The 26,009-nt window shown below is 56.5% G+C and overlaps 3 protein-coding genes across 3 annotated transcripts in view; 1 reads left to right on the top strand and 2 right to left on the bottom strand.

The window, feature by feature from the left end:
* Positions 1–2,282: 2,282 nt before the first annotated feature.
* CDT1 (chromatin licensing and DNA replication factor 1) lies at positions 2,283–6,930 on the top strand. The gene is made up of 10 exons (XM_070398068.1): positions 2,283–2,560; positions 3,034–3,153; positions 3,229–3,383; positions 3,932–4,129; positions 4,212–4,357; positions 4,538–4,638; positions 5,108–5,296; positions 5,596–5,736; positions 5,810–6,011; positions 6,552–6,930. Exons 1-10 carry the CDS (start codon positions 2,315–2,317, stop codon positions 6,713–6,715), a joined length of 1,662 nt encoding a protein of 553 aa, XP_070254169.1. The 5' UTR covers positions 2,283–2,314; the 3' UTR covers positions 6,716–6,930.
* A 563-nt stretch (positions 6,931–7,493) lies between these two features.
* On the bottom strand, positions 7,494–11,065 carry APRT (adenine phosphoribosyltransferase). The gene is made up of 5 exons (XM_070398069.1): positions 10,761–11,065; positions 10,450–10,556; positions 8,604–8,737; positions 8,263–8,341; positions 7,494–8,101 (listed from the first exon to the last, which is right to left on the bottom strand). The coding sequence occupies exons 1-5, from the start codon at positions 10,838–10,840 to the stop codon at positions 7,959–7,961; spliced, it is 543 nt and encodes a 180-aa protein (XP_070254170.1). The 5' UTR covers positions 10,841–11,065; the 3' UTR covers positions 7,494–7,958.
* A 526-nt stretch (positions 11,066–11,591) lies between these two features.
* Positions 11,592–26,009, bottom strand: part of GALNS (galactosamine (N-acetyl)-6-sulfatase) — a 30,363-nt gene continuing 15,945 nt past the window's right edge. Inside the window, exons 9-14 of the mRNA XM_070397957.1 lie at positions 24,522–24,625; positions 21,292–21,428; positions 20,482–20,584; positions 16,011–16,132; positions 14,313–14,430; positions 11,592–12,909 (exon numbers count right to left, since the gene is read on the bottom strand). Of these exons, the coding sequence (XP_070254058.1) occupies positions 12,823–12,909; positions 14,313–14,430; positions 16,011–16,132; positions 20,482–20,584; positions 21,292–21,428; positions 24,522–24,625 (671 nt within the window). The 3' untranslated portion in view covers positions 11,592–12,822. The remainder of the gene's footprint in view (positions 12,910–14,312; positions 14,431–16,010; positions 16,133–20,481; positions 20,585–21,291; positions 21,429–24,521; positions 24,626–26,009) is intronic.

Here is a 26,009-nt window from a genome sequence, read left to right as displayed (position 1 = left end):
GGCCTCTAGTGAATACATAAATAAGTGGAACAACAAATCAGTGTTTTTTTTCTGTCTCCCTTCCTCTCTATAAAGTAAAGAAGAAAAAAAGAAAAAGTGTAATAGTGGCCTAGCCAGACCCTGTGCCAGGGCAAGGATACTCACCATAGCACTGGAGAGGGTCCCAAGGCCCCTGCTCTTGTAGCATGCCCCCTTCCTGTTGGCTGGTTGTGAGGGGTCAATGCAGGCCACACTGTTAAGTCCCCAGAGTACCAAGATTTCTTGCCCCTCATCCCACATGGGACAGACTCATTTTACATTCATATTCTGGACTCTACAAGACCCCTCTGGATAGTCCTTCTAGGATTCAGCTCATCCCCAGAGCCATTTGGTCGTTGCTAGGGCCCACCTCTGCCTTCAGGTTCCTGCCCTGAGTCTGGCCAAATTGATAGCAATGCTGTGCATGTCTCTTTACCCTGGAGGTGGACATGCCTGGCAGTGCAGCCTAAGTCACACAGCTGTGTGGTGGCCAGGTGGGGGAGTCCCCTTCCTGAGGTGGTCTCCTAGATTTCTCACAACCATGGAACCTGCTTCCAGGCCCTTCACACAGCACTGGATGGCATGAGCCCAGGATAGCACTCCGTGGTTCCACCACTCTGTGGGTGGGCAGGTTTAAGACAAATGAAATGTTGGTGGAGCCTGCTCAGCACTTTGGAAGCCCTGGGGAGACCTACTAGCTGCATCCTGACCATCAACTTATCTAGAGGGTAGGGGCTGGGCCAAACTGCCAGCAGCCAGATATTGACGAGCCATTTGTGATTAGGTCCAGCTGCCTCTACCTTTCTAAGACCAGGTGCTTCTTTATTTTCTAAATGTGAAACAGAGTGGGGAACCACCAGGCCACTGGGTGAGAAGATAACTCCCTCTCTCCTGATAAGCAGCTGTGAGCCAAAAGTTTATGCTCCCATTAGAGTTGTGGAATCCTGCAAGCTTTCCCTCTTTAATGCAAGGCAGGCTTAAATTTGGAGTGCTCAGCTTTGAATCAGGTCAATTCCTGCCTCCAACCCCCAAACACCTGTTAAATACATTTTAAGTGGTGGCCCACAGCACACATACCAAAACAAAATTAACAAACACGTAGCTTTAAAAATTCTGGCCACAACCTTCCACACTGGTTCTTGTCCTGCTAATTATTTGCTACTGGTTGTTTGCAAAATAAGGGTCTAGACTAGTTGCTGGCTCCCGTTTTACATATAGGAAACTTAATGCTTCACTTGCTTGTTGCATCAACCTCCAACTTTCTCTTGTCATTTTGCCAGCACCAATGGCATCACCTAACTGACATTTCTGTTTCTTTAACTTTTTTTTTATGGGCACAATTCATGCTCTTTACAGAAAACTTGCAAATGTAAAGCCCCTCTCTCAGCCCCTCCCCCTGCTCCCATGCCTGGCAGTGAAAAACCCTTGCGGTTTCTTTCTCCCAGATCTGCAGACTCACTTCAGGACCGGAGGAGCAGCATTTTTCTGTGATGGGAATCACACAGGCATTGAGCCTTGCTTATCTGGCATCAGGCTCTCAAGTTTTCCAGATAACCTAAGCATAGGTTTTAAGAAATAACACTTCAACTATTTTGAAAGCAACTCTTAAAAATAAATAGCTTGAGATATAATTCACATAATAAAGTTCACCCTTTTAAAAAGTGTATGATTCAGTAATTTTTGTATATTTCTCTAATTCTAGAATATTTTTCTTTCTGGGGTGTACTTTCTCCCCAGGTCACTCTCCAGCTGGGGGGAGGGGAGCCTTGGACAAGTTTCCTTGTCTGTAGTATGGGGTGCCCCGATCCCGTCACGTGCGAAGCTAGGTCACGTGCACAGCCAGGTGACAAGCGCAGCCACACCACCTAGCCCAGCGCCCCTGCCAAGCGCAGTTGTTTATTGTACTGTAATTACATTTAAGCTGTAAATAGCGTAACAATTTTCTGTTAAGCACACTATATCGTTTTTCCGTACTGTACTGGCTTGGTGTCCACCGGAACCGCGGTATCCCACATAGACCCCAGGGAAGCCCTGAGACCGACCGATGCAGCAGACAGCTCCAAACCCCGCGGAGAGGACCGCGCTGTGATGCGTGCGCGCGGCCGAAGCAGCCTGAGAGCAACAGCGCGCAGGCTCCTGGGCGGGTCCATTTCCCTTCCCTCCCTACGTCGATGGTTCCGCCGACGGAGGGGGCGGGGCCACGCGTGGCGCGAAAATTGGCGCGAAGAGTGGCGCCACTTCCGTCCGCTGCCAGGCTCCTGCTGCCGGGCTCCCGCTGCCCGGCTCCCGCCTCGCCATGGCGCAGCGCCGCGTCACCGACTTCTTCTTGCGCCGCCGCCCTGGTCCCCGCGCCGCGTCTTTGCGGGCCAAGCCGAACTGGCGCACCCCCAGCCCCGCCAAGCCCGCGCTTCGCGCCCAGGTTCCCACCTCGGGCGGCAGCCGCAAGCGCGCCCGCCCGCCTGCCGAGCCTACGAGCGACGAGACCACGCGCGACCAGCCAGCGCCGACTGCGCGCAGGAGGCTGAGGCTGCCAGACGATGTGGTGAGGGCGCGGGGTGGCCGGGGCCGTGCGGGGAGGGGAGAAACCGATGGGGTGGGGGCAGGCAGGGGAGGGCTTCTGCAGAGACCTGGCTCGGACGGAGGACACAGACCAGGTGGCTGGTTGCAGAGCGTACACAGAGACCCCAAGTGGAAGACCGGGTGGTGGCCTGGGCGGAGATACTGGCTGAGAGGCATTGCAGGAGCTAAGTCCGAGCTGTCAGGCCGGTGTCCTGTGGCCACCGGAAGGAGAGGACTTGCATTGAGGGACGGGGAAGAAACTTTGAGTGGGGGAGCCGGGGAGTCTGATGGTGCCGGAGGAAGCCAGAGGTGGGCGGGCTGGTCAATGCCAGGCCCCTCTCTTAACAGGGGTGCTTCCGAGAGGCTGGACTGGGGGCAGCAGGAAGTCCTCTTTCTGTAGAGCCAGAACACCATAGGGTCTCGTCATTGGTTCACCTCTGGGGTCCTTTCTCCCAGGTCCCTGGCCCTGGCTCCCCAGCCGCCTCTGGCTCCCCAGAGCACTCCTCTCCAAGCAAGAAGACAAAGAAGGCTGCCCTCTCAGGTCAGCTGCCCAAACTGGCACCCCAGAAGGACAAGGTGAGGAGGCTGGACCAAGGGCTGGGGAGGGGGATATAGGGTAACTGGCTGGCTGACAGCGTCCTGTGTCTACAGGTCTCCTCAAAAGTCACCCTCTCTGAACTCAAGTCATGCCTGCAGCGGGCCCGGGAGCTGGGGGCACGGGCCCAGGAGCTGAGGGCAAGTGCCCCGGGGAATGATGCCGGGGAACCCAGTGTGCTGGAGGCCGAGGGGCACCCAGCAGAGCCATGGTGAGTTTTGGGTGGGAGGCACCCCAGGAAAGGGTAGGCTAGTGGGAGGCCTGGTAGGGGCAGGACTGGGCACAGGACTGGAGCTGCTCCATCAGGGGGCCAGCACAGTGGATAGGACACTCAGATCTTAGTGCCAGTCACTAGCTCTTCACACTCCTTCTAAGAGGGTGCCAATGCCTGCCTCAGTGGACCCTTATGGATTTCAAATGCTAGCCCGTGGTGATTGGGCATTTGCTTTCTATCATTGTTTGTCCTCTCCAGGTCCTGTGGTTGTCATGTGCCTCTTAGAGATACGGAAACCAGGGCTTGGGGTGGCCAGGGACATGGTGGAGCTGGGTTTGAAGCCACCCTTTTCTGTCCCCATCCCTGATAGTGCTTATGGTGGGGAGCTGGGCATATAAGGAATTTGTAAACTGGTATGCAGTGTGTCATGGGGGCAATTTTGCAAGCCCCAGCTCTGTGGTATCCCCGGCTGCTTTGCCAGCCATTGGGTCTTGGAGGGGATGTGGGTCTGATGCTTCTCTCAAGGCCTGGCTCTCTCCCTGCAGTGAAGAGAAGGCACCTGCCTATCAACGCTTCCATGCCCTGGCCCAGCCAGGCCTTCCTGGCCTCGTGCTGCCTTACAAGTACCAGGTGTTGGCTGAGATGTTCCGCAGCATGGACACCATTGTGGGCATGCTCTACAACCGCTCGGAGACCGTGACCTTTGCCAAGGTCAAGCAGGGTGTCCAGGACATGATGCGGAAGTGAGTGGAGTCCCTTGTTGGGTGGGAGCCTTGTCCTACGGTGGAAGCTAACTGACTGACCCCTGACACCCTCGTCCCATAGGCGCTTTGAGGAGCGCAACGTGGGCCAGATCAAAACCGTGTATCCCACCTCCTACCGCTTCCGCCAGGAGCGCAACATCCCCACCTTCAAAGACAATGTCAAGAGGTCCGATTACCAGCTCACCATCGAGCCCCTGTTGGATCAGGGTGAGTGTGCCTTGGCTGAGTCCACTCATCTCTGAGCCTTGGTTTCCCCACCTGTGACACTGCATTTGAACATGGATGTGAGGGCACCAGGCCCCTCGTCTGAGACCCATGGTGTGGGGCTTGGCGCCCCAGTGGCTCTAGCCCAGGGGCTCGGAGCTCAGGCTTGGACTCTCTCTGCAGAGGTTGGCAACGCGGCCCCCCAGCTCACAGCCTCACGCCTCCTACAGCGGCGACAGGTCTTCAGCCAGAACCTGGTGGAGCGTGTCCGGGAGCACCACAGGGTGAGCTAGTGACTCCACGAGGACCAGCTCAGTCCTCGTTGCATGAGGTATCCCTGTGGTCTGTCCCCTCCTTCAGCGCTGTTGTCGCAGCTGCCTCTTGCCCAGCAGTAAACAGGCCCTCTTGAGAGGCTGTGTTCTAGAGCAGCAGTTGCCAACCTTTCGGACCTCACGGACCACCAGTGGTCCTCGGACCACTGGTTGGCGACCACTGTTCTAGAGTTCTCTTAGACCACTCACCAAAGTGGGCCGTCGTCTCATGTGGATGGGGGTTCTGGGCTGGGTGGGGACCCTGGCCCTCAAGTGAGGGGTTCTGACCTGAACACAGGATTGGGGAACTCAGGGATGCAGACTCAAGACTTGGGAGGCTTACGATAACTACAGTGGGTGCTGGTGGGATGGGCACCTCTGCAGCCCTGCTCCAACCCAGCCAGATGTGCCCGGGGTCATCGGGTATCCCCTTCTTGGATAGGTCTTCCTGGCCTCCCTGAATCCCCCCATGGTGGTGCCTGAGGACCGGCTGACACGCTGGCACCCTCGCTTCAACGTGGATGAAGTGCCTGACATCGAGCCTGCTGAGCTGCCCCAGCCACCTACCACAGAGACGCTGGCCACTGCTCAGGAGGTGCTGGCTCGAGCCCGAAGTCTGATGTCACCCAGGGTGAGACTGGCCCCCGTTTCCCAGGGAAGGGTAGCACGACCCCCATGTGGGCACCCAACAAACTCCATGTGTGGCTGTGGGCCGGGGGGTAGTGGGATGTGCCCTCCCTATGTTCAGAGCACTGCCTACCAGCAGGCTCTACGTAGAGGTGCCCACCACAGGTCTTTGATGTGCTGGGGTGAACTTGGGCTGGACATACAGGGCCTTCTGGGCAGGGGTCCATCAAATGGGGTGTGAAGGGCCTCCCCTGTGGCTGGGCCAGAAGAGACTTTTGATCTCTCCTCTCTGACCTGATCCAGATGGAGAAGGCTCTGAATGACTTAGCCCTGCGCACAGCTGTGCCCAGCAGCCCTGTCTCCTCCAGCCCGGTACTGCCAGCCACCCCTCCGGCCACTCCGCCTGCTCCCCTGAAGGGGGTGTCCCAGGACCTGCTGGAGCGGGTGAGTGTTTGGGGTTCAGGGATGAGGTGGAATGGGGACAGCTGTCCACTGACCATCTCCATGCCCAATGCAGATCCGGGCCAAGGAGGTGCAGAAGCAGCTGGCACAGATGACGCGGTGCCCAGAGCAGGAGCAGAGGTTGCAGCGGCTTGAGCGGCTGCCTGAATTGGCCCGGGTATTGCGTAGCATCTTTGTGTCAGAGCGCAAGCCAGCACTCACCATGGAGGTGGCCTGCGCCAGGATGGTAGGCAGCTACCGCGTGGCCATGAGCTCAGGTATGTGCAGGGGCAGGGCCAGTCTGCATGTCCCGAGTCCCAGATGAGGGTGGGCACCATAAATTTTCACCATTCTCCACACCTGCTTGTGTGCATTGGGTGGGCACAGTACCCTTGAGATCACCTGAGTCCCTTTAATCCTGCAGCTTCTTGAGGTTGTCTCCCCCTCACAAACCTGGCATTTGCCGTTGAGGTCCTATGAGACCACCCCCTCCCCAAGGTCCCACAAAGCTGCAGGACACTTCTGCTTCAGGCTCAGGACTTGTGACAAGCTCAGTGGGAGGGCCACCTCCTTGGGAAGGCTGTGCCATCACTGCCCTGGCCCAGTCCTGTCAGTCCACCCCCTTGCTGCTGGGTACACAGATTTGTCTAGCCTGGAGGGAGGTGAGGAAGCAGGGGCTGAAACTAAGGCAGGCTTCTTGACAGAACCCTGAGGTGAGAGCAGCACCTGTGTGCACCCACTTACAGATGTGCACACAGGCCCAGAGGTTTGGGGGGTAGGGGGCAGACCCCCACCTCACGAGGCCCCTCTCTCTGCAGGGGAGATGGAGAAACACGTGCAGCTCCTCTCTGAGCTGCTGCCTGACTGGCTTAGTCTCCACCGCATCCGAACTGATACCTATGTCAAGCTGGACAAGGCTGCTGATTTGGCGAGTGTCACTGCACAGCTGGCCCGCCTTGCTCGTGCTGAGGAGATGCTGTGAGCCTGATGGCTGCGCACCAACACACAAACATGGGCTCAAGGCCCTGGCTTGGCCCTCTGTGCCTGTTTTATTCTCTAAGAATGCATTTGGCTCTCCCATTCCTGATCCACACAAGGGTCAGCAGTTGTACCAGGCTCTGGGGATGGAATTATCTGGCCATTGTGGGTGGCACAACCACCTCCTACAGCATGCGGTCATTAAACTGGTTTCCCTTGGATGTGTCTTTGCTGCACAGAGTGCAGGTATGTGGGGTAGGGTGGCTTTCCTGGCAGCATGGGTTTGAGCAGTGTGATTGGCAGAATAACACACCCGCCCCCCCCCAAGCACAGGGGTCTTGAGAGCTCATCCTGTATTATCCTAATGGGCCCAGTGTCATCACAGCAGAGGTTGGTGGATGGTATATCACTGACTTTGAAGATGGAGGATAGGGCCATGAGCCAAGGAATGGGGGAACCAGCCCTGTCTACACCTTGGTTTTCAGGATAGTTGGCCCTCTATCTGCCAGTCAGCTAACTAAGCAAAGGGAAAAAGTTAGTGTTACTCTGGAGTTACTCTGTACTGAGTACAGAATAATTCCCTAAACAATACAGCATAACTACTTACGTAGCATTAGGTATTATAATCTAGAAGTAAAATATACAGGAAGATGTGCAGGTTATATGTGAATAGTTTATATAAATACACTGAGCAGCCATGGAGTCCCCTGCACCTCCCTTGTCTCTTGGTCCTGAGGCCCAGATCCCACCCTGGGCACTTGAAGAAACACCACTCCAGCAGAGTTGATCAATCATGTTCTTATTTCACTGGAAATCTGAGCAGCTTGGGCTTGGCTTTGCCCTGGGCCACCGGCTTCAGGCCTTTGCACTTCCAGAACCTGCAGGAAGGACCTGGGAGTTGGATGGTAACTCAACCACAGAAATGGATAAAAAGTCCAGGTGGCCCTGACCAGTTTGGCTCAGTGGATGGAGCATCGGCCTGTGGACTCAAGGGTCCTGGGTTCGATTCCGGTCAAGGGCATGTGCCTTGGTTGCGGGCACATCCCCGGTAGGAGGTGTGCAGGAGGCAGCTGATCGGTGTTTTTCTCTTATTGATGTTTTTAACTCTCTATCCCTCTCCCTTCCTCTCTGTAAAAAATCAATAAAATGTATTAAAAAAAAAGTCCAGGTGGACAGCAAGTGGTCAAGTGTAGCCACAGAGGCCAGACCTCTCCTTTTTCTAGCTGGTGTGGAGCAGGGTATCGAGGTCACTCATACTGCAGGAGGGAGAAAAAGGGCACGGCCCCCAGCTTCTCTCTGCCTTTCAGCGAGGTCAGCTCCACCACACTCAGGCATTCCAACACCTCGGCCCGCAGCTGGCCCAGCAGCTCACAGGCTGCGCGCATGGTTCCTGATGGAAGGGAGGGGAAGGAGTTGGCATGTAATAGGGTCCCATCTGGCAAGCAAGTAAATTAGTGTCAAGGACCTAATCCACTTCTCACCCACATAGGGCACTTCCACCCCCCAAAACTCCCCAGTGCCAAGCCCTCTTCACTCGGGGGAGACCCTTACCACCAGTGGCCAGCAGATCGTCCACGATTACCACTTTCTGCCCTGGTTCCAGGGCATCTCTCTGGATTTCCAGGTCAGCCTGTGGATGGAAAGGAAAGCAGGCACATGGTTGGTACATCTCTCAGAACAGTGTTGGTGTGCAGAGCCCAGGGGCTAACAAGGGACTACCACCTGGGCCATGGTTTCAACCCTCCCGGCTGTTTCCTGGCTGTGTGAGCCTGGCCCAGTGTCTCAACCTCTCTGAGCTCCCATGTCCACTCCAACCATGGCAGCTCTATTTAATTCTACAACTTTCCCTTTGGGGAAGGAGGGTCCATGGGATCAGCCACCAGCCCTCTCACCTTCCCATATTCCAGTGTGTAGGAGGTAGACACTGTGGGGCCCGGCAGCTTTCCACCTTTTCGGATGAGCACGCAGCCCAAGCCAAGTTCCTGGGCCAGGGAGGGGCCAAACAGAAAGCCTCGAGAGTCCAGGCCTGTTGGTGAGAGCTGGGTTATTGGGAGACAGATGTGTGGCCCAGTAGCATGGGGGTTCCCACAGGTCAGGCTGGAAAATGACAAGTAGTCACTACAATGACACAGGATGCCTGGCCTTGTTGACGCCAGCTAAAAGGCCAATGACGGCCATCTATTTAGGGAATGTTGACTTACCATGCTCAGGGACTGCTGGTTGCTAGAGAGAGGGAGGTTAGGAGGTGGAACTAGGGACTAAGTCCACACTGCATGGTTGTGTAATAGCTGGGTGGCCTTGGGGAAGTCACCTGGCCTCTTTCAAAAGCTCAGCTGTTATCTCTAACTGGGCTGTAATAGCTATGAAACATTCAGCACAGGAGCTTCTGAAGGAGAGGCAGTGACAGGGCTCTGGCCACCTCTTGCAGTTCCCTGACATGGAACAGGAAGTGTGGTGAGGGGGACACACCCAACTGAAGAGGGCAACAGCAAGCCTGTGCCCCCCAGGCAGTGGGGATCAATGGGAGGGTCAGTGCCAGAAGCCAGTCCATCCTTGCTGCTTGACACAGTTGCTGCAGGAAAGAAACAGCTGCACAGCATGTTTCAAGGGACCTGGTGTATATAACATACTTTTCTTAATATGTTTGCTCCCCTTAGTGCTATGTGTTTTAACCAAGGTCACCTCTCCGAGAAAGGTTGTTTCCCCCGGTAGGGATTTTTCCCTGAAGTTAGGGAGGGGATAAAACCCCTTAACTAAGTGCCAGGCGGGTAGTTAATCACTTTAACTATGAACAATCACCCTTAAGCTACATAATTTTTACTCCCTGGAATGGAGATAAGAAACGCCCTAACCGTTGGAATAGAAATTGACAGGATTAAAACCAACTGGTATAAATATAGATGTAACAAGATAATAAAAAACAGAACTTGGCTGGAGAACCTGGCTAGGCTGCTGATCAACTGAACGCTGTCTCCATGTCATTCCTTCTTTGCCGAATCTGTCCACACCTTTGGGGACCCCTGGACCTGCAGGGGTTGGACCCCAGCAGGTCAGGGAGTGGGGCTCTCATGGGGAGACCAGACCCCAGGGTCCTCCCTGATCTCTGTAGGCCTTCTCCAAGTCCCACACTGGGTCAAGAGTCTGGCACACAGCGGGTGCTCAATGCATGCTTGTAGAAGGAGAACAAGAAACCTCTATGAGCCAGTGGAATCTGGTCGGGTACTGCCTGGGGAAACTCCCCTGCGGCCGAGACCAGGAACTGGGTGGGGGTTTCCCTAAAACCCGCCAGGGATGCGGAGACTCTAATGCCATCGACCTTGGCTCGCACCTCGGCCCCACGCGTATGTTCAGGGTACAAGAAATAAGCTGGCGTCTCCAAATCGACGCGCTCAGCCCCACAGTCTGCAAGGCGGTACCCACCTGGCAGAAGCCATTCCTCAGGCCGCTGGAGGAGCCCGTAACGCATCTCAGGGCTGCAAAGTAGGGGGCAGCGCTTCCATCCTTACAGCCCACGCTGGGGTGATCAACCACGAACCTAGAGGTAGGGCCCCTGAAGGACTCCCACTAAAGGGCCTCCCCTAAGCAGAGATGGAACCGTCCCTTCCGCCCTCTGCCTGACTCAGGAAAACTAACCCCACACAACCAGCCTCCGGCGGCCTGGCCCAGACCCAGTGATCCCTCCATCTTATGATCCTCCCGAGGCGGCCAGAACCCCCTCACCCCCGACCCTCCACTTGCCCGCGATGTAGTCGATCTTGCCGCCGTGGGTCTTCTTCAGGTGGTTCGCCAGGAGGCAGATGGCCGCGCGGAAGGAGTTGGGGTCCTTCAGGAGGGGCGAGATGTCCCTGGCGCGCAAGCACAGGCCTGGTGACTCCGGGGTCGGGTCTCGGCTTGGGGATGGCGGTCCCCTGGGGCACAGCCCGCGGGCATCCCGACCGCCCCACTCTACGCGCGGGACAACGGCCCAGGCCAGCGGGTCCAACGCCCAGCGGGGCCCTCAGGTCGCCCGGTCCCCGGTGGCCAGCCCGCGCCCGCCCGCCCGCGCGCACCTGAACAGCACGCCCGGGGTGGGGAAGTCCGGGAAGCTGCGGATGCGCTGGGCCACTAGCTGCAGCTGAGGGTCCGCCATCGCTGCGACCGCACGTGTGCGCAGGCGGGACAGTTCGGCTGAGCCGAGCCGGAGCGGGGCGGAGCCGCCGGCACGGAGCGGGACGTCTGGGTGGCAGGAAGGACGGGCGGGGCACTCGGGGCGGGGCTGGCCGGCTCCTGTAGGAAGTCCCGTATTTCATGGAATCTTAGGTGCCGCCGATTTGAAGACGCCGGCTTATTTCTTGTACCCTGAACATACGCGTGGGGCCGAGGCGCGAGCTAGGTCGGTGGCAATAGCGTCTCCGCAGCCCGGCGGGTTTTCGGGGAAACCCTCGCGGGCTTTCGGCCTGCCCCCGAGTGCCTGGCAGGCCCTCCGGAAAGCTTTGGCAGGGATTCCCAGGCCGTGGGCGGGTGCTGGCCCTGCCCTCCCGGCTCGCACCGTCTCGCGGCTGCAGCTCCGCTCTCCTGACATCCGCAGGTTCTCTTTGAACTCCTCCTGCGCGGTGCGAGGGCGCGCACACTGGGGGACGTGTGTGCACAGACAGCCGGGCCTTCCCTCCCAGAGCTTGCGGAGGGGAGGGAGGGTAAGGGGGGAGAGTGGAGGAGGCAGGGGAGCGGAGTGGGGAGGGGGTTGAGGACTGCGAGTTAGGCGTTGGGAGGGAGCCTGGTACGGCCTGGCTATGGGAGGGGCCAAACCAGAGGAGGAGGGCTTACCAGTGGTCGGCAAACTCATTAGTAAACAGAGCCAAATATTAACAGTACAACGATTGAAATTTCTTTTGAGAGCCAAATTTATTAAACTTAAACTATATAGGTAGGTACATTGTTACTAACTTAATTAGGGTACTCCTAAGGCTTAGGAAGAGCCACACTCAAGGGGCCAAAGAGCCACAGTTTGCTGACCACGGCCTTAGGCGTATGGTGCCTGGTGCCTGGTGCCTGGCTAGCGGTGGGGGTTGGCAGCGGGAGGAAGCCCTTCCCAGCCTTTCTGGACTGGGAAGGCCAGAGGAAGGAGGCTGGAATGCTTGGCCTGGCTGGAAGCCCACCCCTGAGAGGACAGTTGCTTGTGTCTGTGGAGGAAGCTGAGGGGGCACACACTGCAGCCCCCCATCAGGGTACCCAGGAGGGACAACTTCCCCCAAACATAAACTCATTTTAAAATACAAGAGCTAAAATGCATGTTACTTTATTCTAAAACCATTTTCTTCATAATTTCCCAACTTACAGCAATAGAGCTTTGGCAAGATAATCACCGCAGGTGTGAAAACCCCACTCAGTGGAAGCTCCACGTGGCTTCAGGGCAGGGGCCTTGGAGTCTGCACTTGGTTGCTCAGGCTCTTCTGATTCGGGCCAGTGAAGGGGCTCTTTATGCTTTGCCACACCAGGTGGCAAGGGGAGGAGGGCAGTCAGGATTGCTGTGAGGCGCAGACACACCTCACAATGTGCTGGGGTTTAGGGGTCTAGATCCCTAAGAAAGGTGGAAAATCCATGATGCTGGCATTATGTCCAGGGAAGCACCAGCATCCGCTGTCCCATGGGCGGGGGAGGCCTGGGCTCTGGAGGATCCAGGTCAGGGCGGCCCTCTGCCTCCTCCCCCGCCATGTGGTGTGGTACAGGGAGGTGGGGCTGGGGTGACCCCTCTGGGCAGCACCAAGGGGTTCAACACAGGATTGGCACAGCCTCTTTTGCTTGGCACTGGGCTGAAGTGCTGAGGGGACAGCTAAGGGCATCCGTGGCGAGTCATGCCCTCTGGGTCCAGGGATGGAGGCCAGGCTCTGAACAAGGCCAGTCCTAAGGTGCTAAGAGCAAAGTGGGAGGATGAGACAGGTGGGCAAACTGAGAGCTGTAGGCAGCGCAGCATTCAGCTCAGGTTGATGTAGGGCCTCAGGCTCAAGGCAGCAGAATCAGGTAGGCCGGGAGGAGGGCAGTTGAGGCTCCTCCAGTGTGGAAACCAGACCCTTCCTACCCCTGGCACTTGCAGGGCCCGTGGGAGGCGTGGGCCTGCCTGAGCCTGCACAGGAGCTAGTGGGGCCAGGAGCACTTCTCAGGAACAGACTCCGGGGGCGTCAGGCACTTCCCTAACTTTTCACAGCCTGGAGGTGCCCAGTTCTGGAAAATGAAAATTCGGAAAGAGAATGTGCAGTTATTCTACACACTTATGTACTCAGCAGTTTCTAGACTCCTCCCCTGCCCAGGCCCTGGCCTGAGAACCTCTGTTATCCAAGGGGACGGTCTGCTAACCGCCTCAATCCCCTGGCCATGTTCCAAGTAGAGCAAATGCCAGGACCTGCGCACCCCCCGCTGTGACAGAGAAGCTCCACACTCCAGCGAGGGCTGACAGGCTTCATACATCTCACGACTTCCCACCCAAAGCTCTTTGTCAGGAACCCTTTCTCCAGAGAAGAGCTGGCTGTTCAAGGTCCAAGACGGGCTGCATGGGACTGGTCTTCTTGTCAGAGTGACCAGAGAACACCACACTGAGTCCTCACCTGGGCTGGCCTGGAAGTGCAGGGGGCCCATACGTGAGCTAGAGGGTAGAAGTGTGTGTATGGGGGGGGTCTGAGCTGGGGGGCTGGAAGTAGGGACAGGGCCCAGGACTGAGCTGAGGAACTGGGTGTGTGGGGCCCAGGGCAGAGCTGGGAGGCTGTAAGTGTGGGGGGCCCAGGGCTGAGTTGGGGGGCTAGGTTAAGTGGGGTCTAGGGCTGAACTGGGTAGCTGGGTAAGTGGGGCCCAGGGCAGAGCTGGGAGGCTGTGTGGGGGACCCAGGGCTGAGATGGGGTATGTGTGTGAAGGAGGGGCCAAGAACTAAGAATGGAACTTTTCCTCCATCCAGGGTTGAGGAGGGCCAGGGGTATGGAGAGGACAAGTAAGGAGCCCTCAGGCTTTGCACACGCTCACACATACCCATGTGCTCACACATACCTAAGTCCACACACCTCTCCAGTGACTGCTCACTTTAAGTCCGGAGGCTGACCTACACTATTCCTGCTTGTCTTCAGTGCAGGGTCCCCCACTTTCTCCCATTCCAGGGGTGGCCAGGCTATGGCAGTTCCCATGGGGTCCAGGAGATGGCGGCAGCGCCTTGGCCAGGTCAGTTGCCTCCCCTCCCCTCCAGTCACTAGACCAGGGGTCCTCAAACTTTTTAAACAGGGGGCCAGTTCACTGTCCCTCAGACCGTTGGAGGGCCGGACTATAGTTAAAAAAAACACTATGAACAAATTCCTATGCACACTGCACATATCTTATTTTGAAGTAAAAAAAACAAAACAGGAACAAATACAATATTTGTATTTGCATGTGGCCCGCGGGCCGTAGTTTGAGGACCCCTGCACTAGACTCTTCAAACAGCAGTCACCAACGGCAGATGGTGTGTTGGGGTGGGAATAGCATCGCTTTCACAGAAGAACAAGCCAGAGCATGCAGACCCCACAGCACTTTCAGGGACCTGGGGACGCCCCCCACAGGAATCGCCATGTACAGCATCCATAACCACGTACGCACAAACCACTTACCATGACTGCCTGGTTGCACACATTGAGCTGGGGCTGTCCAGGGACCAAGGCCTCTTGGTGCTGCTGAACAACTGGGGTGATCCTGTCAAGGACGTTTAGGTACTCGGTGCTAGCAAAGCTAGAGATGAGAGAGCATCAGGTCACTGAGGTGGGGAGGACACCCAGGTAGGCCACCAGGAAGGCTGGGAAGAGGCCTGGCTGGCCCTGCTGCAACTGCCACTGTCTACGGGCCCATCTGACATTGTCACCCCAGGTCAGCCCGCTCCTCAGGCCTCCACCCCAGTCCAACGCTCCCTGCTCTGTTGGCTGCACCCTCTTTACACACAGCCCCCAAGCTATTTGAAACAGGTCTCAGGCGTGTTTCATGTCTTTCCAGGACTCTGGACAAATGCTGCAAAGGGTGGGCTTGACCAAGTTCAGCAGTTTTTGGACAAGGATTCTCGAAACACAGTGAGAGAGAGCACAGGCGGGAAGCTCCAGCGGCCCTGCACTCCGCCCTAACAGTTCTGTCCAGGCAGTGGCTCCAGGGTCTTCTTGCCCAGACTTGTGCCGCAAATGCCCCCGGGCAAGTCACATCCCAGCCCAGGTCCCAGCCTCCTCTTTTGGAGCCCAGGCACGGGGTGCTGTAGGGCTGTGAGTTAGGGGTGTGGCTGGGTGTCCAGGGGGCCCTCCAATCGGGGCAATAACCCTGAACACTGCAGCACCCCAAATAATGACAGCGTGGATCTAAGGGGTCACTCTCGGTGGGTGTACCCACATATCTTTGCTCTGAGCAGCAGGCCCCATCGCCTCAAATTCTGGGGAATGCTGGGGTGGGGAAGTGGTGCCACCTGGCCACACTCAACCAGTGGAGGCAGGGGCAGGATATGTACCAAGTTTCCTCCACCTCAGCCGGCTCACTGCGTCAATCTTTTTGTGGACATTTGAGTCTGAGAAGCCACATCATGCGTGTTGCCATGGGGAGGGCATCATCAGAGGCTCAGCTGCCATCTCTGTCCATATGACCCACCTCGAGGGCACCTGAGCCGTGGAGGAATCAGCAAGACGGGCTAAAGGCATGGGGGCTGCAGGGCAGGCCTGTGTGCCTAACCAGACTGCCTATAAAAAAGCCCTGCTGGACATAATTTGGGGGACACTATTTCATCCATGGCATTGGCTCTCCGTGTGCCCACGGTCCCTGGCTCCAGTCAAGCGAGGGGCTGCTGAGGAAGCCCCCAAGGTTCCCCAGTGGCATGGAGAGCCCCCATCTGATCCTTACTGGGAGGAGCTCAGTCACGCCCAGCAGGCAGCTGCCTGGTTAGGGCTGGTGGTGCTGCTCATCATGGAAGACAGTGGCCATTTGGAGAGGTTCCTGTCCACCCCACGCCTGGACTGTCACCCTCCACAGAGGCCACCTCCGATGGCAGCCTGGAGCAGAGGTCATGTCTTGCTGGGCCACACGGAGACAAATGGGGGAGATGGGAGCCTCTGGAGAGGAAAGGCGATGACACACACGCCCATGTGGGAAAACTGCAGTCCAGGTCCCAGAGCTCCCGACGGAGGGAGGCCCCATGCTTCCCTTCCTGTGTTTATGCATCTCCACCTGCCCACAGTGTGCATGTCCCTTCTGGAAAATGCAGCACATTGACATGTGCCTGACTTGGCTGCACCTGGCTAATGTTTCCTTGGCAGCTTCTACGCCTCCTTGTGCCCGCTCACCTGAGGGGATACCTCTCTCCTGGGTCTCGTCCCAGGTGGAAGATAAGGGGCAGCTTCGTGTGCTCCTCCTGCGTGTGAGTGGTGACTCCTGAGACATTCTGTCCGGGGCAGAAATCAATGCCCTGAAACAAGAGGCAGGTAAAACAGGTGAGCGCCGTCTGTGTGGAAGCTCCTGCCGCAGGCTGGCCAGTCCACCTTGAACGAGTCTGAGTGGTCAAGGCCGGATCAGGCCAGGAAGTGGGATCCTATAGGGTGGAGCCTTCCCACCACCCTTGCCCCAGAGATGCTGAGCAGTTATGCCCTGTGTATTATCCCCTACTTTTTTTGGAACCCCCTTTTTTGGGGGGTGGGAGGAGGAAGTGAATTTCTTTAAATTTTAGCTCATCTCACATCCTGACTGCCTCTATTTTCTAGAGAAGCTATTTTCAACCTTTTGCAATTCATGGCACATATAAACTAATTGTACTAAAATTCCGAGGCACAACAAAAAATATATTTTTTGCTAATCTGACAAAAAAAAAGGGTATAATTTTGATTCATTCACACCGGATGGCTATTGTTGTGTTGGCTGTTTTCATTTTTATTTGACAATCTTAGGGAAAAGAGGTCAGTGCCTCTGATTAAATAGTCAGGTTTTGCATGTTTTAAAACTTGCAGCACACCGGGTGAAAGTCGCTGCTCTAAAGCAAAGCTTTTCACCACTTCATCCGCCTCATGGCTCAGCATTCACCAGTGAGGAGGGACTGCAGGCCTAAAAGCTAGAGATGTTCAGAGCCAGGAATGGCCACAGGTGACCCAGATGCCCCTTAACTGGTAGGGTCCCTAAAATGACAACAGTTAATATGTTCAAGAAAGCAGAAAAAGAGGATAGAGATCACACCAGGCTCCCCAAGGGCTCAGGTGTGGCACCACTGCCCCACAAGCAAGGCCCCCTCCTGGCTTCGTCATGGTACAGCCTCTGATGAGCATCTGGAATGGGCTTCCTCTGCCAATACATGGCCTGAGCTTTGCCCAGGTCCTGGGGCAGCCCTGAGGCCCCAAGGTGGCCTTGGGCCACGGGCTCCCTTGAGTCTGTGGCCTGCGTTTGGAGCTCTGTCCCCAAGGCCTGAAGGTTGCCCCTGGGACTCTCTAACTTGGGAAGAGGAGAACCCCTGCCATCCAGGGAGAAGTGGGTGAGGCCAAGGGCCCAGTCCTGAGGTACTGGTGACCCCTGGGCCCTGCAAGATGTGGCACCAGTCTCCAGCCAACATAGGGCATGTTGACAGGTCTGGAGAGGTGGCCATGACCCAGGTATGGTAACTAACTGAGAGGTGTTCTGTAAGGAGGCAAACCATCTCTAATCCCATGTGTCTGTAATGGACAGCTGGTCAGTGGAGCAGTTCATATTCTGCTTTTCAATAAAGTAGGGAAGTTAGAGCCCATGAAATTCCATTTATCTGCACTGAGCAGTCAATTCCCGAGTCAGGGGCGGCAGTCTAAATCATTGAGGGCAGCCGACAATGGACACACAGGGCTTCCAAAGTGGGGTGACCCTTGGACCTTCTGGGAGCAGAACTGCTAGAGAGCAAAGTGGGAAAAATAACCACACCAAGCATAAAAATGCTGAGCGGTTAATGGAGAAGTATCTAAGTCTAGACAGAAGACTTAGATTATAATATGGATGCAAATCAAATAAGCTATTTAATTAAGATCCTGCTAATTAGCTCAGGATTTTTCTCTTAAAACTGTTATCTGTAAGGAGGCCTCACACTGGGAGCATCACAGCTGAGCCAGCCTCCCCTGCCCCTGTCCTCCTCCCCTCGGAGCCAGGGAACCTGTAGGTCACAGCACTGACTTTTTGGAGGGTTGGAAGGGAGGAGGGGGTGAAGGTGCCCACGGGATTGAATCTGGATATGCAGGTCACGCATGCACCTTCCTCTGGCCTCTCACGCAGGGCCTCAGGCAGCCCCCAGGGCGGGAGGCCATGGCTTGCCTGGGGCAGCGGCATCAGGCTCGGCAGGGGAAGATGCTTACTCGCTCCTCCTCCACCATCCAACAGTTATGAGTGGACGGAAGACCTGGGGCTTGGCCTGGTGGCCACCACCCAGGAGCCCCCAGGACTTGGGAAGGGATACTTAGAGGAGTGCGAGATGCCCCCGGACAAGCATACAGCCAGGAAGCTAATAAGGTCCACTCAGGTGTCCCCCAAACCTGGGGACCACAGACTGGAACACCCACAGCTAGGTTGTACCTCAGGCCTCTCCCTCAGGGTAGAGCCAGCCCAGACTGGCTGTTTGGCCCCAGCTGGGCCCTATGTGGCCTCTGAACAAAGCTGTCCCTAATGTGTTCATTGTCTGGAAGTGACTGGAGGAGGATCGAAGTCTCCTTGGTACTCAGCTGTTGAAGGTCATGGGGTCCTTTAGAACTTCATGCACCCCTTAGTTTTATTGACCCCTGGAGGAGGGACAAGGGCCATCAAAACAGCAGTGCAGCTCTCCATCTCCTCAAACGCGCTGTGATGCAGTAAACCCACAGCCTGATCCTGTGTCCACCCCGGGGGGCTGCCCCTAATGTCTACACACACTGGAGGAAAGACTTTTCTGTGCTTCATGAAGACAAAAGCCATACAGACCAGACCAACCCAGGTGCCCTCACAGGCAACCCTGAGGAAATGGAAGAAGGGCATCCTGCTGAGCACTGGGTGGGGGACTGCAAGAGTGGGGGTGGTGTCGGTGGTGTCACCGGCTGTCCTGAGGTGGCCTCTCCTGACTCATTCTAACCCCACTGTAAACATGGTTGGGCCAGGGCAGGCTGTGCAGTTACTGGATTTTTTAATATAATATATTTTTATTGATTTCAGAGAGGAAGGGAGAGGGAGAGAGAGATAGAAACATCAATGATAAGGAGAGAATCGTTGATTGGCTGCTTCCTGCCCGCCCCACACTGGGATGGAGCCTGCAACCCGGGCATGTACCCTGAACAGGAATCGAACCGTGACCTCCTGGTTCATAGGTTGATGCTCAACCACTGAGCACACCGGCCGGGCTCTCCCAGCATTTTAGAGTTCTGGGTGGGTGGAAGCTGGGCTGTGTTTCATTAGGGTCAGCACTCAATGGACCCAGCCCTGAGAGCCCACACAGCAGGAAGCCACAGGGAGGCCGGGGTGGCTCGCAGAACACCAGCCACGCCTGCCAGCTGGGCCTCCTGGACTCTCAAGCAGCCAACAATGGGGACCCTAGAGGCCTGGGGGTGGGGGGAGTTGTGGGTGTGATTAGGAGGGGCAGGGAGGCAGAAGTGAGGCCACATGGTTGCCCCTAGAGTCCACACACTGCCAGCTTTGGGCCCCTTTTGGTTTCTCTACAGCTTCTCAGCCCCTGGGCACCTAAAGGGGCAAACCAGGTGTGGTCCTGCCTGTCAGGAGATGGGGCCAGGAGGTGGTGGCCACAAGTCAGAAGGGCCAAGTGGGGGCTGGGGGGACGAGTGCAGGCCCGGGGATACGGCTCTGCCCTGCTGCACACTGAGAGTTCTGGAAGAGACCAGGCTGGGGGCTGTGACAGAGCCGGAGAGGCCCACAGGACACTCAGGCGCTCAGAGGTGCACAGGCTCGCTGGGTCCAGCTGAGCCTGCCCAATGCCAGTGGGTGCTGCTGACCACAAGGCGGGGATGGTCACGGTACTGGGCCACATGGAGGAAGCACACACTGTCCTTGGCTCTGCCCAAGTGCCCACATCTGCACAGCACCCGGGTCCACGCATTGCACAGGTGGCCCCTGGCCATGCCACCCACCCAGCTCAGGACCAGACCCGGAATCCACTAAATCTGCAATTTGCATCCCAAGTGCTGCAGAGTGTTCCAGTACTTAGATTTTTCATTAACTTAAATTGCTTTTCCTCCCAATTAAGGCACATTAGCAGGCTTTTCTTGTATCTAAAGACCTAGACATTGGAGGGGGGGGCTGTGTGTAGGAGCGGGTGGCAGAGAGGACTCAGGAGGAGGGAAAGGCAGGCAGGACCGGCAGCAGGAATCCAAGACCATGTGCGGAGAACTCAGACCCAGCAGGTATGTGGCATCTGATCCACAAGCCCTTGGGGCAGACACCATGATGTAGACAGTATGACAGCCTTTCAGAGGCCACAGAACACTGACCAGGCCTTGGAGGGGGACAAGCAAGAGGGGGTCAGGGGAAGGCACCCTGCGTTCACCTGGACCCTGAGGTGTCTGCTGAGTCTGAGCCTGGCCTGAGGCCTCCTTTCCCCAGGCACTGGGTGGCCTAAGAGAGGGTGGGGTGCCCAGGACCCCAAGGGGTTATCCTTGTAGTATACCATCCCCCCCAATCCTTCTTACCACAGTTAAGCACAAAAGGCAGGAAGCATGAGATCATGTGGCCATCAGCACTGCATGCAAGCCTCCTGCCGGCCTCCTCTGTCCAGATGGGTCCTCCTCAAGGACAGGGTATGGGGGGTGCGGAGCCCACAGCCCTGAGCGCCCTTACCTGTCTGAACTCCTCCCAGGAATTGGTCCAGGTCCAGAAGTGGGCCTTGTACTGGCCCAGGGTGACTGCCATCAGTGTGTTGCCACGGTAATAGAATATCGGCCTATTAGGGAAGAAGGGGAAGGGTCAGGTGATGTGAGAGACTTGTGGGTACATGGTTAGGGCTGAGACTTTACAGAAACGACCATGCTGAAATCACATGAGCACAAGCTGCCGAAGTCCCTGAGGCTGCAGGGTGAGGCCTTGGCTTCTATCATTCTTGGCTTTGGGAGGCCGGGCACAGAATGAAGCAGCAGCAGGTGGCGGGCAGGCGCTCTGGTCCCGAGAGGCCGACGGCTCACTGAGGCTGCAGCCTCCGGCACCCTCCCTCCCCACAGTAAGCAGGCTCTTGCACCAGGTTTCAAGAGAGAAAAAATAAGCCATTTAAATGCAAAAAAAAGAACACGAGCCTGTCTAACCCCTGCCCTAAATCCAAAATGGGTAGCTGGTCTCAGGCTGAAGAGATACTGACTCTGGACATGAGGCATTCTGGGGCAGAGGTGGGAGGTGGAATACAGCCAGTCTACAGAGGTTTGGGGTAGCTGGTGCCTCCAGCAGAGGGATGCTCCCTCCTTGCTCCACGGTCAAGGCAGAAGTGATGATCCCCACAGGGAGGATGGAGTTCATGCCAGAACGTCCCAGAGGTCTTGCCTCCCTCTGCCCCAAGCCAGCTGGGCGAGGAAACCTGCTTTGTCAGGCAGCTCTGGCTCCATCACTTGGTTAGTCGGTGCTGGAAGACTGGGCAGGGGTGAGCACCCGGCTAGAACAAACCTCTCCATTAGCTGGCCCTGCAGCATGGCGGGGAGGAGGTCAAGGCCATCGATCACCCTGTCACTGGGTGGCTCCAGGCCTGCGAGGGACAGGCTGGTGGTAAAGAGGTCCATGATGCTGCCCAGCTGGTGGCTCACCTGAAATGGACATGGGTGGACACTCACTCAGGACACCCTGCCCTGACCAGACCATGGCCAGGGGCCAGGTCCCTGGGTGTGTATCCTGCTGCTGTCCAGCTGGGTCTACAGAGACACGTGTGCTCACATAATTGCACACACACCACATCCTTTACAATGTGTCCACACACAGGAACATGATGTTCATGTGTTCACGCATACCCACCCCTATCCACTTCACCCGGCCTGGTCCATCCCACCTGACCCGACTCTCCAAGAGCTCCTCACATCCATGAGTGTCTGGGTGAGTGTGGCCATCACACAACCCTCCCACCTCAGGGAGAGTGGCCTCGGGGAGATCAGAGGCTAAGTGGGGATCAAACCAGCTGTCTCACCCCAGAGCAGGCAGGACCCTGTCCCATCCCCAGTGCCTGCGAATGGGAACCAGCCTGCCCAGGGAGCCAACAGCAGGGTCCCTCCCAGGAGGCCTGCCCTCTCTGTGCCCGACTGCCTTGTCATTTTAACACTGACTCTGTGAGTTCCCAATTCTGGCACAAGTGCAGGTAGAAAAGAAACACTCGAAACCCAGAGCCACGTGGAGAGCGAGAGGGAGGGGAGAGAGGACAGGAGGGGAGAGCAGATGGACTGGGGAGGGGGTGAGGACTGGCGACCAGAGCCATAGCAGCTGTCCCCGTGGATAGGCCCAAGGAGCAGACCGCTCTGGGCAAGGGCTGCCCACTGGTGTTGGACGCATGTCTGTTTCCCACACTTGGCTCCATCTTGTCTGGAGCCCACCCAGTTCTTTCAGCCCTGAACTCTGGATCTGGGGCAAGAGCCAGGTCAGTGGGGAGAACCCCAGAGAGACTGTCGGCAGACTGGCAAGGCAGGCACCCCCTCATTCCCACTGGCTGCCAAGACCTCCAGCCACTGCCCAACTTAGCACTTCCCATACCCCGGGGCACCCTTGTCTCCATTCCTCTACACGAGGAGGAACCAGCACACCCATGGCAACCACTGGTATCATCCCTTCTGCAGCCTGGGGTGGGGATGTGGCATGAAGGTCAAGGTTTGGTTCAAAAATTCTGTGGAGCAGAGGGGAGGAGAAACATTCCAATGGCTCCCCTCCCTTCTCTCTTTTTTTTTTTTAGGATAAGAAAGAAAGAAAGGCATCCAGATACTTTAACCCTCTGGGAAAAATAAATAAGGAGGAGAGATTGCGGGCTGGGTGGGGGTGGTGTGGGAAGGAGCAGGTATCTGAAGTCCTCATATCAGCACAGAACAGCTGGGTACCCTCACGGAAGATGCTCTTTTTGAAAAATAGACACTCTCAACGTGCACGCAATGCCTTTTAGAAAACGCAATTTGTCTGCCATGGGCCCGTGGCAGGAAGTCACCGAGGCTGTTATCAGCACTTTCAAGACCTAACTCTGAATCAAAGGCTACAATTAATAAAGTCACCCTGCCAGGCGTGGAGGGGAGAGCTAAATATGTGAAGCTGGTTGGACAGATGGCAGGGTGTTTTAAAGTAAAATCCTCATAGTTATCACAGGTGCAGGCCTGATAGCTCCCTCTAATTTAATTTCAGTGTGTGCCATCAAACGCGGTGAGGAAGGGGCTGAGTAGCTCTGTGTGATGTTCTTCCTCCTCCAGGGAGCAGGGCCCAGAGGGCAGGGAGCCAGGCAGGCAAGGGGCAGAGGGTCTCAAAGGCTGGAGTTTCCCACAGGCAGGGCGGGTGGGGAAAGGGGTCCCAGGAGAGAGAGACAGTGGGGGGAGGTGCGGGGACACCTCAGAGTCTGCCCCAGCTCTGTCGCCTGCCAGCTGGGAGGTCCTGACAAGAGACTGCCTCTCACTGGCCTCAGTTGCTGACATGGAGAATGGGGGTGAAGACGATGATGACAGGCTCTCCGGGTTCTCCCCACTGACCTGGCTCTTGCACCCAGATCCAGAGTTCAGGAGTGAAGAACTGGGAGGGCTCTGGGCGAGGCCCCGATTCTGGACCCTGTGAATATTTTTCCTTACACAGAAGGGGAATCAGGTTGTCAATCAGCTGACCTTAAAACAAGGGCTGATTCTGGCTGCCCATGTGGCCCAGGGAAATCACAGGGTCCTAACACTGGGAAAGTGGCAGGGGGGCCAGAGTCAGGGTGATGGGGTGACACTTGAACGGCCATTGCTGGCCTGGATGATGGAGGGAGGGTGGGAGGGACCAAGAGCCAAGAAGCCTGAAAAGACAAGGAAATGGGTTCTCTCCTGGAGCCCCCAGGGGGAACCAGCCCTGCGACACCTGATCTTAGCCCCGATGGTGCTGGACTGCCATCCTCTAGACTGTGGGAGAGCGAAGGTGCTGTTCCAGCCCTTTGTGGTGATTGTTTCGCAGCCACAGGACTCAGGCCCCTGAAGGTACTGCGGTGAGGGCTGAGCTGACACCAGCACTGCTAAGTGTTCTCTGAAGAAGCCCATTAGAAGGCAAAAAGACCAGCTGAGCCAGTGACTCACATGCCTACAAACATAGTCTCGGCCCCTCGAGGTGTCTCTATCAAGGTGCCCAGTTGAGGGGGGCTCTGAGAGTGAGGGCTCTGAGGAACGAGACACACACCTCGTCCAGCAAGAGGACCTGGCACCCAGCCTTGTGGTTTGCACCTATTCACTGCAGACAGACACCAACCACACGGTCAAGCTGCTGCTATCTCTGGGAGCGTGTCCACAGAACAGTGGCCTGGGAAATGCACTTTGGGAAAAAAGGTTCTATGGCTAAACAAGATTTTAAAAACTCAGCTTGCTCTATGCCCCTTCTAGAAGTTCACTGCATACATTGCACACCAAAGGCTCTGACAAGTCCTGCAGGAAAGAAACCGGTTCCACTCAGTGGCACCCAGGACTGCCACATTTATTAACCACTGATGCCTCCTCCTCCCTTGGCAGCTACTAACACCCCATGACATTCCATGGAGGACCATTCCAGTCCACCCCACACATCCCTCACTCACCAGCTGCCTCCCTCAGGAGGGGCCCCGTTTGGAGAGCAGTGAGTGGAGGGAACAGGTCCCTAGGGGGCAGAGTCTCCATACCCCAGGATGACTGCAGGCCTGGCCACGTGGCCAACCTCTGACTCACCTGGCCTGCAGGGATGCGCCCGGGCCACCACGCAATCGCAGGCTCCCTCATCCCACCTTCAAATGTGGTCTGCTTTCCGCACAGAAAGGGGCCATTACTGCCTCCTGGGGAGGGAGAGTTGTTGCCCATCAGCTGTCTCTATTCTGAGTCCCCCGGCAACACACGCCTTACTGGGGCACTTGCCAGCACCTGGCCCCACCCAGCAATTCAAAGGTAACACTGCTGGTACACCGAGGCACCGAGACCACCAGGGAGGCAAAGGACCAGCACAGGGCTGGCATGCCTCGAGATGGCTCTGCCCCAGGCAACCATCCTGGATGAGGTTGTAACACGGTGCCCATTTTTCTGGTTCTAAAATGAAGAGCAACTACTCAGAAACAGAGAATGTGACCACTCTGTGAGCACAAGACACACACTCTTCAAGCAGAGCCACGGAGCATATCCCAACAGCAGGTCACTGGGACTCTCCGCTGCTTTTTAGGTACAACCTTTCTTCAATGTCAGTGTCTAGGAGCGTCCATGCATGTTTGAGGAGGTGGGGAGTCTAGTTAAAATGCATCAGTCCCCGGGTCCCAGGGGTGGGTCCCATCGTGGACAGGATGCAGATTCATTTCTGACAAGCCCTGCTGTGAGCAAGTGGTCCCGAAACTATGCTGGGGAAAGGTCAGAGGGCACAGCCCCCAGCTCTGGCTGATCCAATGTCCTGCTGGGTGGTGGGTGCACTGATTTTTACCTCGTTGTCATTTGTATCTTTTTAGAGATGCACACAGAGGTTCTGTCCGTATGAACTATTCCATAAAGCAGAAACAAAGGCTGGGGTGATTAAGCTCAAGTCCAGGCTGGGAGGTTGGTGGTCCTGGCAAGACCGGGCAGGACTCTCCTGAGTGTCCCATTCAGGGCCCGGCAGCAACATCAACATTCAGCTGGCCTGGGCCTTTGCTGGGAGACAGGGGTCCGCCCCTTCTCTAGGAGGAAGACGAAGCCCCTCCCAACGTGAGGCTGGGCCATGGACGGCAGGTCCCACAGGACCCTGACTGCCCTGGACCAGCCAGGCCCGGACCAGGGTTTGCTTTTCTGTTGCCAAAGGGTCGCTTCTTGGCTTGAGCCAGCTGTACTATTCCTCACTTGAAATTCCGAAGCCCCCAAAGCTCCCTGACCACAGGGTCCCCAGGGCCTTCAGATGCAGGCCTGTCCCTGTGGGGCTGACTGCTGTCCGTGGCCTTCCTTCCCGAGCTGCCTGAGTGACTCAGGGCCCTGCTGAGGCCCTGGCATTTTTAAAGAAGAACAAGACCAGCCCTGGCCGGTGGCTCAGTGAGTTGGAGCGTCATCCTGCACTGAAAGGTGGCGGGTTCAATTCCCAGTCAGAGCACATACCCGGGTTGTGGGTTTGATTCCTGGTCGGGGCACCGTGGGAGATAACCAATGCTTCTCACATCGATGTTTCCCTGTCTCTATCTATCTCTTCCTTCCTCTTTCTAAAATCAATAA

This window comes from Myotis yumanensis, unplaced genomic scaffold, assembly GCF_028538775.1.
Source record: "Myotis yumanensis isolate MYYU_CA2020_CCGP unplaced genomic scaffold, mMyoYum1.0.hap1 SCAF_18, whole genome shotgun sequence".
In the NCBI taxonomy this organism is placed as follows: domain Eukaryota; kingdom Metazoa; phylum Chordata; class Mammalia; order Chiroptera; family Vespertilionidae; genus Myotis; species Myotis yumanensis.
The sequence above is the reverse complement of the archived record's forward strand: the minus strand, read 5'-3'. Positions and strand labels throughout refer to the sequence as shown.

Excerpts from the sequence above, each read along its gene's own strand:
- APRT (XM_070398069.1), bottom strand. The coding sequence starts at position 10,840 with ATGGCGGACCCTCAGCTGCAGCTAGTGGCCCAGCGCATCCGCAGCTTC. Across the intron at positions 8,738-10,449 it reads CAAGATCGACTACATCGCGG|GCCTGGACTCTCGAGGCTTT; the intron begins GCAAGTGGAGGG and ends TCTCACCAACAG. Across the intron at positions 8,102-8,262 it reads CGATCTGCTGGCCACTGGTG|GAACCATGCGCGCAGCCTGT; the intron begins GTAAGGGTCTCC and ends CCCTTCCATCAG.
- CDT1 (XM_070398068.1), top strand. The coding sequence starts at position 2,315 with ATGGCGCAGCGCCGCGTCACCGACTTCTTCTTGCGCCGCCGCCCTGGT. Across the intron at positions 2,561-3,033 it reads TGAGGCTGCCAGACGATGTG|GTCCCTGGCCCTGGCTCCCC; the intron begins GTGAGGGCGCGG and ends CCTTTCTCCCAG. Across the intron at positions 3,384-3,931 it reads GGGCACCCAGCAGAGCCATG|TGAAGAGAAGGCACCTGCCT; the intron begins GTGAGTTTTGGG and ends CTCTCCCTGCAG.